Here is a 13926-nt window from a genome sequence, read left to right on the forward strand (position 1 = left end):
AAGCCTGGGCCATCATAGGTTTCACCTCTATTTGCGGCCATCCACTTCCCTGATCACGGAGCTGATACATTGAATTCTCGTTGCAAGTTGAACATGACAGCGGAGAAGAACGTGCCAAGTCATGGTCCAATTCAGCCTTGTCCTTCAATTACCCTGCCCGGGAGGTTGAAAGTGGATTCCCGGCCTCTTTCGATGCGATGCGGGGCGGGGGTGGGGGCTGGAGATGCAACGGCGCAGGCGGACACACCTGGAACGCTCACCTTGATCCAGTGCCGACATCGGTACCCCACAAACCGAGGTGAGGCCTCGGTGAGCCCGGGGAGGGAATTGGCCAATGAGATGTAGTCAATTTCTCACAAAAATTCTTTTTTTTTTTTCTTCGTGTCTTTTCCTCTTTTTGACGAACGAAAGAAAGAGGGGCGCTTAACGCTAACGGCGTCTCACCTCTGTTCAAGGCCTCCAACGTCAGGAAGCACATGTAACACCTTTCTCATCTTGTCCGTCTGACGTTATGAGACTCGATGTGACCATCTAGGGGTTTGAATGGTTTTCGATGCAACCATTGGAAGCAGGAGGGAGAGTTGTGGGCGGTGAAGGAGAAGAGAGGAAGAATATTTCCGCTGTATGCTGCTGCTGCTGGTACTGGTGCTGGTGCGTGTATCTATCTGCCCGGTTGCCCCTCCAAGTTTTTTTCTCCTTTCTGCCCCGCCATCGGCGCTTCCTGACTCTCGCCCGCTTTTGGCATTGAGGTGGTCTTCTTCACTGCGTCACCGTCGCGTATCGCCGTCATCCACTCTGCCCATATTTCCGTGGATAAATTTTGGTCAGTCGAAAATGAGATGGATGGATGGATCTGTGACGTCGATGGACCCAAATTTGTGCGGACGACCTCACTTTTGGAAAGGCGAGAATAGCAGAAAGTAACTCGCATAGGGAAGAGTCGTCCAGTAGATACCCCGCCATGTTGGACTGAAGAATCGTCCAGACAGAAGGAGACTGGGCACACGTGGGATGGGAAGCGCCAACAGCGCATTTGAATGCAAATTGACCATCATATCGTCCTAATCAGGTATCTCCTGTCCACTGCAAAGGAGAAGAAAATACTTTTGGACTTTGCCCCGGCGGGACTGCCTCCGAAAAAAGTAGAGGGCTCCGCGTCCACCGCCGCCAGTCACAAACCACACAAACACTGACCAGACCTGACCAAGTCGTCACACAAAGGGGACAGGAACACTACGTTTATTTGGCTTTGTGAATTTTTTGAATTTTCTACCTTGGACAAAAAAAAAAAAACCCACTTTCTGAGTCACCGCCCACCACAGTCATCGACCAAACACCCCGAAAAAAAAAAAAAAAAAAGGCCACTACCGGACGCTCCCCTTCCCCTGTGGACGAACATTCATCCTCCCACTTCTCCAAGCTCGGTCAACGACGGCTCAAGCAGCAAAACCATTCACCACACGATACCCAGTCAGATCCAATAGGCGACCGGCTGTTCGTCCGCTCTCTTTCGTTGTTAATATCAGTGTAAGCTTATTTCCTTACCCTCGATTGGGCTTTCTGGTTTTTTTTTTTTTTTTCTGCGCGGGAGATCGACCTGCTGCTCACCGGGGAACCGTTTTGGGGTTGGCGGGCGGTTTTTGCGTCAATCTCACGATGGGCAGCATCCACCACACACACACAACCAGCCAGCAGTGACGATGCAGGGGGCCATTCACTTTAGCAGCGCTTCAAAGATGAGGGAAAACAATGGCACTGACTGACATGGCTCGATTTTCGCAGTTTTCAAGATACCCCAAACCCATCAACACATTGCCAAAATGCCCGGTCTCGACCTCGAGCATGAGCCCCTCGCGGCTGACGATGTGAGGAGTGAGTCACTGTTTTTTTTCCCCCCCCCTTCGTCTCTGTCTCTTCAACATGAGGTGGATGGATGAGCCCACCCACGTTGGGAAATGTCACTCACCCATGGACCCCCTACCGCTCTGCCCCACACAAGCTGTTCATCTCAAGCTGCCATGTTCATTCACATCGACCTGATTCATCACCATTCTCACCCAACACAATCTTGTCATACCTCACTCACCTCACCCAACTCACCCACACCACCACCACCACCGCAAACCTAGAACCATCACCACAATGCTCAACCGCCGACTAACAACCCCCCAGTCCTGGGACAGGATCCCCTGATCCCCCCCGCGCTCCTCTCCTCCGAGATCCCCATGACCGACGCCGCCCTCCAAACCGTCGTCCGCGGCCGCAACGAGGCCGTCGACATCATCATGGGCAAAGACGACCGTCTCCTCGTCATCATCGGCCCGTGCTCCCTCCACGACCCCTCCACAGCCCTCGAGTACTGCGCCCGCCTCAAATCCCTCGCCGCGAAGCTCTCCTCCGACCTCTGCGTCATCATGCGCGCCTACCTCGAGAAGCCGCGCACCACCGTCGGCTGGAAGGGCCTCATCAACGACCCGGACATTGACTCCACCTTCAAGATCAACAAGGGCCTGCGCATCTCCCGCCAGCTCTTCAGCGACCTCACGACGGCCGGCATGCCCATCGCCAGCGAGATGCTCGACACAATCTCCCCCCAGTTCCTCGCCGACTTCATCTCCGTCGGTGCCATCGGCGCCCGCACCACAGAGTCCCAGCTCCACCGCGAGCTCGCCTCCGGCCTGTCCTTCCCCGTCGGCTTCAAGAACGGCACCGACGGCAACCTCGGCGTCGCCATTGACGCCATTGGCGCTGCGGCCGCCAAGCACCACTTCATGGGTGTCACCAAGCAGGGTCTCGCCGCCATCACCCGCACAAAGGGCAACGAGCACGGCTTCGTCATCCTCCGCGGCGGCTCCCACGGCCCCAACTTTGACAAGGAGAATGTCCAAAAGGCAAAGGACACCCTCACCAAGAAGGGCCAGAAGCAAGCCATCATGATTGACTGCTCCCACGGTAAGTCTTCTTCCCCCTTTCGCCCCCCTTTTGCGCAAGGAAACAGACCTCTAACACACCACACAGGCAACTCCAACAAGGACCACCGCAACCAGCCCAAGGTCGCCGCCGTCATCGGCGACCAGCTCCGCGAGGGCGAAAAGTCCATCATCGGCGTCATGATCGAGTCCAACATCAACGAGGGCAACCAAAAGGTGCCCGCCGAGGGCCCCGCCGCCCTCAAGAAGGGCGTCTCCATCACCGACGCCTGCATCCACTGGGACTCCACCGTCGACGTCCTCGAGGGCCTCGCCTCCGCCGTCCGCGCCCGCCGCGAGCGCAATGCTGGTTCTGCCAACGGCAACGAGGACTCGCATAAGGTTACCCACCTTGAAGAGGAGTAAGGGCACACCCACGTCTGGTGAAATGACGGGGTTGCTCGACCTGACCAAGGTGCTTTTGAACGAGAGGAAAAACACCACAAAGTGAAATAGGGGGGGACAAGGGGCCTTGATTGGATGAAGGAAACATACCAACCCATATGCATAGCATTTGCATTTCTCAAGGCTCCAAGGAGGAAATCAAAAAAAAAAAAAAAAAAAAAAAAAAAAAGTGAATTTTTTTATGCGGTTTATAGTCACGGTTTGCATGGGTTCATGATACATGCGTCCCCTGGATCGCTCGAGGGCGCCTAGGACAACTAGGAGAGATAGATAGCTTTGCAAAATAGCTCCGCGTTTCTCCTTTCAGAGCCTGTGGCCTACAATGACTCCAAAATGCCTGACTTCCCATGTCTTGATGCTCATACATGAACCTCACCCAGAACCCAGACCCAAATCACACCCATAAACGCCATTCCCGGAACCCCGATCCCACTATCAAAGCAACATCAACCTGGCCTCGCAGGCGAAAGCTGGCTATAATCACCCCTCCCAGAAGCAGCAGCAGCAGCAGCAGCAGCATCAGCCGCCCTCTTCCCCTCCCTAAGCTCATTCGCCCTCTTGAACACAGCCCAGCCGAGCAATCCCGACGTGCCCAGCAGGAACCCCCACACAATGACGCGGTCCTTGTTGCTGTCGCGCTGGAAGCACATAGTCTGGACGTCCTCGTCTTTGGCGTTGCGGCAGAAGTCGATGCCGCGGCTGAGGCAGAAGGCTTTCGTGCATTGCGAACAGGAGGAGGAGGCGGCGCGCTTGTTGAGGAGGGGGGATTCGGACGAGGTGAGGTGGGAGGAGGTGTCGCGGCGGGAGGAGGGAGGTGCGGCGTTGCCTGGTGGTTCGCCGTCTGCGTGTTGGGGGCCTAGGGCGACGATGGTGCTGTTTTTGAAGCAGGTGCATTTGCAGAATGTTGGCGCTGCTTGGAGGGGTGTTAGTACGTCTCTGTTGGAGGGACTTGGCGATGGGTCATTGTTTGCAAAGACTTTACAGTTTGCGCTGACGAGAGCGACGAGGCCGCATAGAAGCAGCAAGAGTATTGATATGCGATTCATCCTGGCGAGTTGTGTCCACTGCCGATCGGGTCTGATTGTTCTTCGCGACGGCGCGGGCAGCAGGTGAAGTTGTCGCCGTCTTTGGCTCAGAGAGGTGACGGACGCACGAGCCACAGCCGGGATGGCGGCGTCGACCCACTTGAATGTGGCTGCACTCTCCGTGCAGCTGTGGCTGAAGCTCCATCGTCCCTGATTCGCCAGCTCAACCCCAGCATCCAAAAAAGTTCAATTGGAGACTTTGAAGCTCCCTACCAACATCGTGCTGCCATTTTGCCCGTACCAAAAGGCAAAAAGATCCCCTTTGCCTCGATCAACACAGCACAACACAGCACAGCACACACCCAAACGCCCACCATGCGTCGTGTACCGCGTCTCGGGCAGCCGAGCCTGCTCGCAGCCTCCCCGATCCAATGCACCACCTGCGCCGCGCCCGCCACACTCCCCATCTCAGCAACAGCAGCAGCAGCATCACGAAGAACCCTCTCAACGACACCCGCAACCCCCAGCCGCGTCCGCAAATTCCTCTGGAAAGGCGGCGACGCCCCCGGCCCGGAAGACCCCTACGCCGCCGACTCCTCCCAGGCCCTCCGCCAGCAGCGCATCGCGCAGGAACTAGCCGAAGCCGAGGCCGAGCTGGCCGCCTTCGAGACCGACAACCAGGAGACGCAGCGGGCCGAGCAGAAGCGCCGCCAGAAGCCGCAGAGCCGGCTCGCGCACCAGATCAAGAATAAGCGCGTGTGGGCGCCGACGGAGAAGGAGGTCGTGGAGAATGGCTACGTGCCTGCCAAGACGATTGACGGGCTCGAGGAGATTGGCGGGATCGAGGGGTGGTGGGAGCAGGAGGGCCGTTGGGGGAAGGAGAGTGAGTATGTTGGCTTCGCGGGCGCTGGTAAGGTTGTGGAGGATGCGGATGTGTGTGCTGCACGCGTGAGGCAGGCTGTTGTTGAGGCGCTTGCTGTTGCTGGGTCTGCTGAGGTGCAGGGCCGGTTGACGGGTGTGTGGGCCAGGGGTGATGGGGAGGGCTTTGGCAGGGCAACGGCACTGGGGTTGAAGATTGGAGAGGACGGTAGCGTCTCTCTTGAGGGCGATGCTGCTGCGATTGAGGGCGTCGTCGCGCCTCTGTTGGAGGCTCAGGAGGCGCAGGTCTCCGAGGGCGTTGTCGAGGCTGCTGAGGCGAAGGCGTTGGTTGAGGCGTGGGGCGAAGCCTGGAAGAGCATTTCTCTCGAGGACGCACGATTCAAGTTCGCTGTAAGTCTTCTCCTGTCTCTTACATCCTCAAAAGGGGAGTTCTCTGTCCGATACCATTCTAACACGTAATGCGACAGGTCCACAAGCGCGTCTTCCAACTGACGGGCCACCGCGTCCACGACGCCAAGCTCGCGCAGATCAAGACGGTCGGCGACCTCATCGCCACCATCGTCACGCCGCCCAAGCCGACAAAGGTCGCCGAGGCCATTGCCCAGCAGGGCGAGCTGCTCGACCTGCCCAACGTCCGCGTCCGCGTCACCCGCGTCACGCCCATCGACAAGGAGATCGAGCTCGGCCGGTGGAAGGTCATCAAGCAGGAGCTCAAGAAGAGAGGCCTGCCTGTCACGGGACACAAGCACCTTGCCAAGCCGGTGCAGAGGGACTGGATCCAGGGCAAGGCGTAAGGAGAGACGGTGTGGAGGTGACGTCGGAGAGAAAAGGAGACGGAAATGTGTCTGGTATAGAGGAGACTTGTACAGATATTGTACTCTTTGTAACATATGGAATATCAATGATTCTTGCTCTGATAAACTTTAGGTCATGGCTTTACTCCTCATTTGGAAAATACGTCAGCTGTGCTTCTACCTAGCTAACTTGCATAAATGCTAGATCTCACACTGTGACGAGGCATCATCCGTATGCCCCTATTCAGTCAACTCCTCGATACGACTCCCATAGATGGTGAGCAGGGTGTGTTGGCAGTTTCGAGTTTCTCTCTTCCGCTTTGGGCCCGTTTGTTCACAATAAAGATCACCATCCTGCCTTGTATCAACGCGGTTACGTGCAGAGCGAGTGCACACGACCAACAAACAGACGGCCCTCGACCGGAAGAGGTTCGTTTCGTGGCAAGGGCTTTTCTGTGATGTTTTATCACCCACTACTACACCCTCTTCCCTTCACAAATATAATTTCACCTTTCTCTACGCGTCTGAAACCCTCAGCCTTCTCACAACATTGACCTCTTCACTCTCGTTGCCCCTTGACCCTCCGAGATTCCTTCCTCGTCAACCCACTTGGTCTCCATTCTTCTCATCACTTGCCGCCGTCAAGACTCTCAGAGTTCTCGCCAAGAACTCATCTTGTTATTCCTGGTCATACCTTCCCTGAGGTACTTTCCCTTGGATCACATTGCGCCAGATCACAATTCTTCCTCGTCCTTTCTACATCTTACTGGACTCTTGTTACCGCAAGAGAAAGATTCATCCAGGTAAATCATCCCGACTATCCTCTCCCCTTCCGCTAACGACTAACTTGTCTATAGAATGTATCCACCTCCAGACTTTGAAAGGTATCGCCGGGCCGTTAGGATGGAGAAGTGGGTGGACTGGGCAAAGTCCCAGAAAACTGCCCGCATTCATAATCTACCCGGACAAGGCTGCAAGAGTAGACATGCTACTCCATAAAGTCTACTGGGACTTCGATTTAACAGATCTCCCGGACGTCAAGGACCAAGAATGCTGGAAGCGTATAACCTCTACACTCCGGAATCCTGGACCTCACCCCACCCGAGATGATCTATATTCACGCACTCAACGCAGTCGACTGCGAGTTGGCCCGGATCTTCAACAACGGCCGCATGCACGAGACCCTCGTCGAGATGGCGAGAGACGTGGGCTTTGACGCGCATAAATGCTGCGACCCGTCGCTCTCGATGGAGCAGAGGAAAATTGTGCCTCCGAGAGGATCTTGGCAGATGAACAGTGCGGACGAGCACACGATTGACGACCGGGCTGCGATCACTTCCAGGCGGTTTGATCTGGACAAGCTCAATTATGCGGCTGTTTCGGAGCTCTTGCTCGAGCAGCAGGCCCTCAAGGAGAAGAGGGAGGCAGCTGCTGCTCGTACCACTCCTAATAGCGCGGTTGATCGATATCAGGGTGGCTCGGCGGGAACTGGAGGCGGCTGGCATAGACATGCGAGCCCTGCCTCCTCTGGAGGACCCAGAAATGAGCCAAAGACATCGAAAAAGGCTACCGCGGTGGACGGGAATGTTCGCTTTCGCTTACAATCGAACAAGCCGTCTTCATTGACGGAAGAGTCAACAGTTTCTAGAAGAATGTCGTCCAGGGGTCCAATTAGGGATCTTTTTGACCAAGAGGAACCTTCGATGCTCAACGACCCAAGTTCAACTCTGGTCATCAACGGGGTTATTGTTCAGCAAGGACAAGCCGGTGGCGGCGTCCAACAAGAAAGAGCCACAGCCGCTGCGAGACCAGGGTCGAGGTCAGCAACGAGCACATCCTCGAGAGGAGGGCTGTCTGGTTTCCAAAACCCCTTCACCAAGCCACCTGCTGAAGCGCCTGTCAATACTCAACGGACTACGGAGCAGCAAGCTCGACGAGAATCGAGTGGTCCGCCGAGGGGCATTCCACTCCAGCATCGCACGTTGGCGAGAAGACCGAGTGGAACTCAAGAGTCCGGACTGTCGACACCGTCGACCCCACCGACACATGCCTCCTCCAGCAGTGTCCAGCAACAGAGAAGCTCATCAGTCAAGACACAGGTTCAAGAGCAGAGACTTGCGACTATCCCGCCGGCAGAACACAAGACGGATAGTCAGACCGCCGAGATTCCTACCCAAGAAAAGTCGACCCAAGAAAAGTCGTCGACCCAGGTTCAGAACCTCACAGCCGAGATAGCGAAGAAGCTTGAGGCAACCATCAACCAGAGCCTTTTGGAAGCGATCCGAGGAGTCTACCGCGGCGTTCCGAAGATCATGGAGGGAAGGATACAAGGATGACTAGACAGCCCAGAGTGTCGCTCCGTGGAATTCACTGTCCTTCGAGACGTCGAAAGCGAGACCACCAGGATTGTCAAGGAATCTGTCATGGCCAAGATGAAGGCCATGGAGCAAATCATCAAGGGCTCCGAGAACCCGCGTCAAGCGGGAGTCGGTCCGGGACACCAAGCACAAAGCTGATGAGAAGGATGCGGAAGAAGGTGACCAGACTCAACAGGCCGCGAAGCGACAGCGGGGCGATGGTGGTGGCAGTGGTTGAATCACATGAACGTTACCGGCTGACCGACTGTTCGGATGTTGACAGCGGATAGATGGGATATGGCATTTTTGACACCCGTGTTTGGAGTAAGGTTGATGTTTGACCATGGATCAAGGAGGATACATTGTTGGGAATTGTTTGATTTGGCGTTCGCATCGGATGGATTTGCTTTTGAGGATTACTCATGCCCGTCAACGTATCTTACATGAGAAATGAAACGATTAGTATGAATGATTGGCCTATCAGAAATACTTTCGGAAGGGCTGAGTGAAGGTTTGACCTAGCATTTGGCAACATCCGATGTGAATTCTCATTCAAGTAGCGATTGCACCTCATATCAGCAACACGCGAGGGGTGTTCATTCAGCCCTCCAAAGGGCAAGTAGCTCAATTGTCAGCTACCTAAGTCATGCGTGACCGAACTCTAGGTCGGTATAGATTAGGATTTTCCATCCCATTCTATCACGCGTAAGCAAAACGCTTCATGCCATTTCAATCATTCCACCTTCCTCGCTCCCGTCATATCATGTTCCATTTTGATTCGTTTCTGTAAAGTACTTTTGTCAGCTATACTCATCTGAGAGGACGATGCTGGTGAGACAAACATTCAAAGTGGAAGTGACCGTCGTTGTTGGACAGGCGCTCGCACAGGTTGACGTCGGCGTCAATGGGCTCGCCCTCAACGTTGAAGAGGCGGGCGCGGAGGATGGGCTGGTCGCCCTCGAACTCGAAGCGGATGCTCTCGGAGGAATCGGCGAAGCCTGTTTGAAAGGAAAGAGAGACGAAGGTTAGAAAACGTTGTTCATGGCAGTAGGCGGCGGAAGACGAGTAAGAGAGAGAGAACGATGGGGAGAGGACGAAGAGGATGTAGACTTACCCCGGCCACCCCAGTCGAAGCGACCGTTGTCGTTACCGATGCAGTCGTTGAGGTTAATCTCGGCGTCGACGAAGTCGCCGTTGCCGTTCTGGAGGCGGGCGCGAAGGATGTGGCCGTCGTCGACGCGGGTGTCCTGGGCAGAGTGGTGGAAGTTGGACATTTTGGTTGATGTTGTGTTTGTGAAGGTTGTTTGAGAAGAATTGAGTTTGTTTCAGTGAAGAAGAAGGGCTACGGGTGAGTGGGGGATGGGAAAGCTTTATATAGATGTGAATGTCGTCAGGAAGAGGATGACGAGGAGGAGGAGCTAGGAGGAGCTAGGAAGGAGGAGTGACGGGGCAGCTTGTGGCTGGAACCTTATTCACACCTGGCTGGAGGCAGCAAGCTTAGGAGGGGCAAGTGGGAGTGAAAGAGAGGCCTCCATCGTATTCACTGGGTACTTTGTCGTCTGTTGCAGACACGTGGAGGTGGGAAATGGCGGTCTTGGGATCCTGGGAGCGGGTTTCCATTGGCGATGGGAGAGGTTCTCCTTGGCTGGAGCCCAGTTCACGCCCTGCTTCTACCCCGGGGGAAGCTTCATGCTCTCACCCACGAAGCTCTTACTGCGTTTGAACACCATTGGCAAATCTGGGCTTTTGCTTGGCCCTGTCCGTCTGGCCCTATAGGGAGAAGCTAGCTTGCCTAGGTTGTATTCACGGCCAATTGGGCCTGGATCGTAACTTCCCATTGATTCGGTTTGTTTCTGCCAATATAGCACACCTCTGGTTCAATGGAGGTGGTGTCACGATGTGTTCTTGCTACGTAGCTCATGGGGCCAAGAGCCTCCTCCGCTGACAGGGGTTCGGGAGCTTCCAGGAGCTGTCGTTGGTCGACAGGGGCAAGGCGAGGCGAGGGTGAGGCTAGGCGATGGAGGGGCGGGGTGGGAGCTTAAGTGGGATGGAGGGGTAGCTTTCATCCTTTCACGTCACGGCGATGCCGGGTTGGTGGTGTCTAATGTGTATAGACAGTCGTGAACGTATGGCTATACGGCATTTCCTGTCTAGTTACTCCGTATTCCACGGCGTAATAGGAGCTACCTTGCCAAAGACAGCTAGCTACCCTTTTCAATGCCTCTAATGCACTCCCCACGACATGCCTCGAGTCTATTGATGCCCTTTCCTTCCATTCGAGCATTCGAGCCCCGCCGGCACGAGGGTGCCGAGGGCTCGCGATGGGGGCCGCTTGGCGTACATGAGGGGACACGCCTCTCATGCAGGGTGCGACTGGGACAAACCGGACCACGTTTGGATACGGGGGGGAATGGACGACTGAGAGGCCACGAGAGGGCTCCCGGGCGCCGGATCGTGTGAGATGTGAGCCTGCGAGGTGTGTGTTGGATGACGCGGCCTGCTTTTTTGTCTCTTGACCTACAGGCTCGTGGGAAGGAGGGCATTCTTTCGCGTTCTTTGTGGTTTTATTCTGTAAGGGCAGGATGAATGGAGGATGTTTGAAGCTTGGGGCGTGGTATCATGGCCCGTGTGTGTGTGTGTGTGGAATAAGAGTCTGGGCAGAGGAAATGGGAGGCAGCCGCGCGCTTGCTTCGGCTGCTGGAAGAGAAGGACGGATTCTTGGCGGCTTTGCCAAGGTTGCGTGGGTTGCCTATCTCGAGGTACACGCGTATTTGGGAACCATAAGCAGGTGCCGTGTGAGAGCACTTGAGTGAAGTGAAGTGAAAGTAAACAAAAGGCCAGAATCAAGCATAAAGTCGGGTTCGGCACGCCACGACTCACGCGCTGCGGCGCTATAAAGCTTCTCCCCTGTTCCTGAAGACAGATAGGCAGCGGGCTACAGAAGCGAGTGGAGAAGGAGAAATAGAGCTCGTCATCTGAGACCTCACTAAGGTCTCCTCTTTTGGAGCTGCAGAAGCCTAGAAAGGGGGTTCTCTTGGTGATTCAGACCTGAGAACATGACGCTGGGATAGCTCCGAGAGGATGTTTTGGAGGCCTGCTTCTCTTGTTTTTGACCACTGTAACAAACAGAGAGACACGGACAGCTACCTGGCTTCTTCTCGGTTCCCTTTGCTCGCTTCTCTTGGTCACGAGAAGAGAGGGGAGTGGAGGCATCGCGTCGCGGGTTATGGCGATGTCGTCCATTCATGTGGCATGAAGTTCTCTGGAACCACTCTTTTTTCTGCCCATTGAATTCTTTTGGTCCCCAGTAAGGTAAGGTCCGACCTATCAGGGTCTCGAATGGAAGACTAAAAGAATTTTGGCAGGGAGAACGGAGGCCGTGGCCTGCGGCAAGGACCGATGCGTTCCGTTCGTGGCATCGCCTCATGGGGCCAGGCCAGAAACTCAGACCCCTCTCTCTTTCTCTGGTTCCTGTCTCTAGTCCAGGCGTCCAGGTTTCTAGTCCAGGTTCTCTTGGAGGGCTGGAACACGCTGCTACGCCACTGGCGTGATGTTCCCCGGTATAAGCTGGCGGTCTGGCGTAACGATGTCGTCGTAGATGTGGTAAACTCGTGTTTACATGGCACCCACCCACTGAGTGGTTGTCGTGGGTGATGTGAGGTGTGTTTTGAGTTGAGGTGACGATCGTCTTCGTGGTTGCACAGGCACCACAGGCACAGGTACAGGTACACTGCCAAACTACTCCCAGGGGGTTTTCGGAGGGATCCCAGTCGAGGGGGAGCCAAGGCGGGGCGGGGCGGGGTTCGGATTCATCATAGAAGCGGTCAGAGGATGGAGGGGTATGAAGCAAGGTTGCAAAGAGTGGAAGTCCGTCGATAGGGAGTTGATGAATCGAGGCATTTGGCGACACGCACCTTGACAGCCTTGGCCGGGACCTTAATGAGACGATCAAGGTTGACGCTATTGATACCTTGAGGGGTTGGGCGAGTTGTATAAAGAGATGGGGACCGCATACTGTTGTCGACCGGCTTGATGTGTCGTAAAATATGGCCACTGCGAAGACAGCATCGCCCTTCAACAATTCTGCGAGACGACAAACAAGTGCGACAGAGATTAAGAGCAAGAAACAACACATTCAGCATCATCACAGCAGTGGAACAAGTTTTCGGCGTCTCAAAAGATGTATTGCTCAAATGAGTGACTAAAACATGCCAATAGGTCCATCGATCAGAAAAGACACTATCCGCCGATGCAAACTACCATCGACCAAGTCGTAACCCATATCCCGAAGTCAAAAACTCATATCGTCGTCGTATCGAGAGAAAGCGAAACCGCAGTAAAGCAGCAACGTATCATAGGTCGTCAAGGGAAGAGGCGTTTATTTGCAGGAGGAGCAAGTGCAGCCAGAGCCGCAGTTGCCTGAGACAGGTTAGCGTCTTGGTCACCAATGACAGACCGCCGACAACACCGTTGCGCTGTGGCAGGTGCAGTGGCAGGTAGGTACATACAGGTAGAAGCGCCGGAGCAGCCGCAGTCACCCTTCATTTTGATGGTTGTTGGTTGGTTTGGGGGTTTTAAAAAAGGTGTTGTTGTAGTTGACGTGATGGACTTGGATGTTGACGTTGTGGCGATCAGATCAGAGGCGGAAGAAGAAAGGTAAGAAGCCGCGCACTTATATATCCAGAGCCTCCTCCTAGCAGCTCGGATAGTCACCCAGAGGAGGGGACACTGAGAGTAGCAGGAGGAGGGGTCAGATGTCAGATGAGGGTGGCCAGATGGGACCGGATCGGGAGCCCGTCATTGGGCGGGTGCGCCGTTTGTGCGGAAACGCAGTCCAAGTCAAGCCAGCGTCGTGGCTCGGGACTGGCGACCTGTTGGCGAGGGGTGCCTCGGTGGGGTTTGCGGTCTTTGTGCGTTGACGGTAGCCAGTCGTCCCCCTTTTCTTTCGGGGCTGGAACTTGGCCCGGCATGGATGTCCATGGGATGGCCCCTGGGGGGGTAGGTATTGGTTTGGGGGAGGTCTTTTTGCCCTTTTTGCGCCGCGCGAATCGCCTCGGCCGCCCCAAACCAATCCTGGCTGACGGGCACGACGGGATCAAAGAGACCACTGCGATGCTTCCCAATTGTTAACCTTCCATTTTCTTATCGCATTGCCGGATAAGGTTCAGGTGGGTTGCGTCTTTTGTGCGGGAGGCGCTAGGATTCGGCCATTTGTTCCTCAATGCATCGTTTGCAGCTGACCCTGGCAGGATGATGAGATGAGATTCGTATCTCTGAGATGTTGCCGAAGCAGGCAGGCATCCCGTGGCATCTAGTCGCATCTTCCAGAAGCTGCTCTAAGAGGTTGTGATACACAGACAGCGGAAGAGAGTTAGACTGGCATCGAGACTGTGGTGGCAGAGATAACGGTATGACGACGATAACAAACGGTCCTCATTCAGGCAGGACCCTGAATCTTTGGCCTGGCGGCTGACGTCGGACGCACTCAGGGCGAGGA

General features: G+C 55.2%; 6 protein-coding genes across 6 annotated transcripts; 3 read left to right on the top strand and 3 right to left on the bottom strand.

Annotated features, from left to right (window-relative positions):
• Positions 1 to 1820: 1820 nt before the first annotated feature.
• BDP81DRAFT_453511 (3-deoxy-7-phosphoheptulonate synthase) lies at positions 1821 to 3335 on the top strand (the record flags this gene model as incomplete). Its single annotated transcript, XM_060592841.1, has 3 exons — positions 1821 to 1872; positions 2173 to 2952; positions 3019 to 3335. 3 exons carry the CDS (start codon positions 1821 to 1823, stop codon positions 3333 to 3335), a joined length of 1149 nt encoding a protein of 382 aa, XP_060440780.1.
• Positions 3336 to 3820: 485 nt separating this feature from the next.
• Positions 3821 to 4420, bottom strand: BDP81DRAFT_329568 (uncharacterized protein; the record flags this gene model as incomplete). Its single annotated transcript, XM_060585325.1, has 2 exons — positions 3821 to 4287; positions 4357 to 4420. 2 exons carry the CDS (start codon positions 4418 to 4420, stop codon positions 3821 to 3823), a joined length of 531 nt encoding a protein of 176 aa, XP_060440781.1.
• Positions 4421 to 4774: 354 nt separating this feature from the next.
• Positions 4775 to 6072, top strand: BDP81DRAFT_329276 (ribosomal subunit 39S-domain-containing protein; the record flags this gene model as incomplete). Its single annotated transcript, XM_060585295.1, has 2 exons — positions 4775 to 5668; positions 5746 to 6072. 2 exons carry the CDS (start codon positions 4775 to 4777, stop codon positions 6070 to 6072), a joined length of 1221 nt encoding a protein of 406 aa, XP_060440782.1.
• An 888-nt stretch (positions 6073 to 6960) lies between these two features.
• On the top strand, positions 6961 to 8742 carry BDP81DRAFT_474876 (uncharacterized protein). The gene has a single exon (XM_060594713.1). The coding sequence runs from the start codon at positions 7179 to 7181 to the stop codon at positions 8406 to 8408; it is 1230 nt and encodes a 409-aa protein (XP_060440783.1). The 5' UTR covers positions 6961 to 7178; the 3' UTR covers positions 8409 to 8742.
• Positions 8743 to 8979: 237 nt separating this feature from the next.
• Positions 8980 to 9901, bottom strand: BDP81DRAFT_107732 (CVNH domain-containing protein). The gene is made up of 2 exons (XM_060581441.1): positions 9544 to 9901; positions 8980 to 9427 (listed from the first exon to the last, which is right to left on the bottom strand). The coding sequence occupies exons 1-2, from the start codon at positions 9701 to 9703 to the stop codon at positions 9240 to 9242; spliced, it is 348 nt and encodes a 115-aa protein (XP_060440784.1). The 5' UTR covers positions 9704 to 9901; the 3' UTR covers positions 8980 to 9239.
• A 2342-nt stretch (positions 9902 to 12243) lies between these two features.
• BDP81DRAFT_437394 (uncharacterized protein) lies at positions 12244 to 12674 on the bottom strand. Its single transcript, XM_060591218.1, has one exon. It carries the CDS (start codon positions 12572 to 12574, stop codon positions 12254 to 12256), a length of 321 nt encoding a protein of 106 aa, XP_060440785.1. The 5' UTR covers positions 12575 to 12674; the 3' UTR covers positions 12244 to 12253.
• Between the last annotated feature and the right edge of the window lie 1252 nt (positions 12675 to 13926).

Source organism: Colletotrichum phormii, assembly GCF_030913505.1.
Source record: "Colletotrichum phormii strain CBS 102054 chromosome Unknown BDP81scaffold_23, whole genome shotgun sequence".
NCBI lineage: Eukaryota > Fungi > Ascomycota > Sordariomycetes > Glomerellales > Glomerellaceae > Colletotrichum > Colletotrichum phormii.

Excerpts from the sequence above, each read along its gene's own strand:
- BDP81DRAFT_107732 (XM_060581441.1), bottom strand. The coding sequence starts at position 9,703 with ATGTCCAACTTCCACCACTCTGCCCAGGACACCCGCGTCGACGACGGC. Across the intron at positions 9,428-9,543 it reads CTTCGACTGGGGTGGCCGGG|GCTTCGCCGATTCCTCCGAG; the intron begins GTAAGTCTACAT and ends CCTTTCAAACAG.
- BDP81DRAFT_437394 (XM_060591218.1), bottom strand. The coding sequence starts at position 12,574 with ATGATGCTGAATGTGTTGTTTCTTGCTCTTAATCTCTGTCGCACTTGT.
- BDP81DRAFT_474876 (XM_060594713.1), top strand. The coding sequence starts at position 7,179 with ATGATCTATATTCACGCACTCAACGCAGTCGACTGCGAGTTGGCCCGG.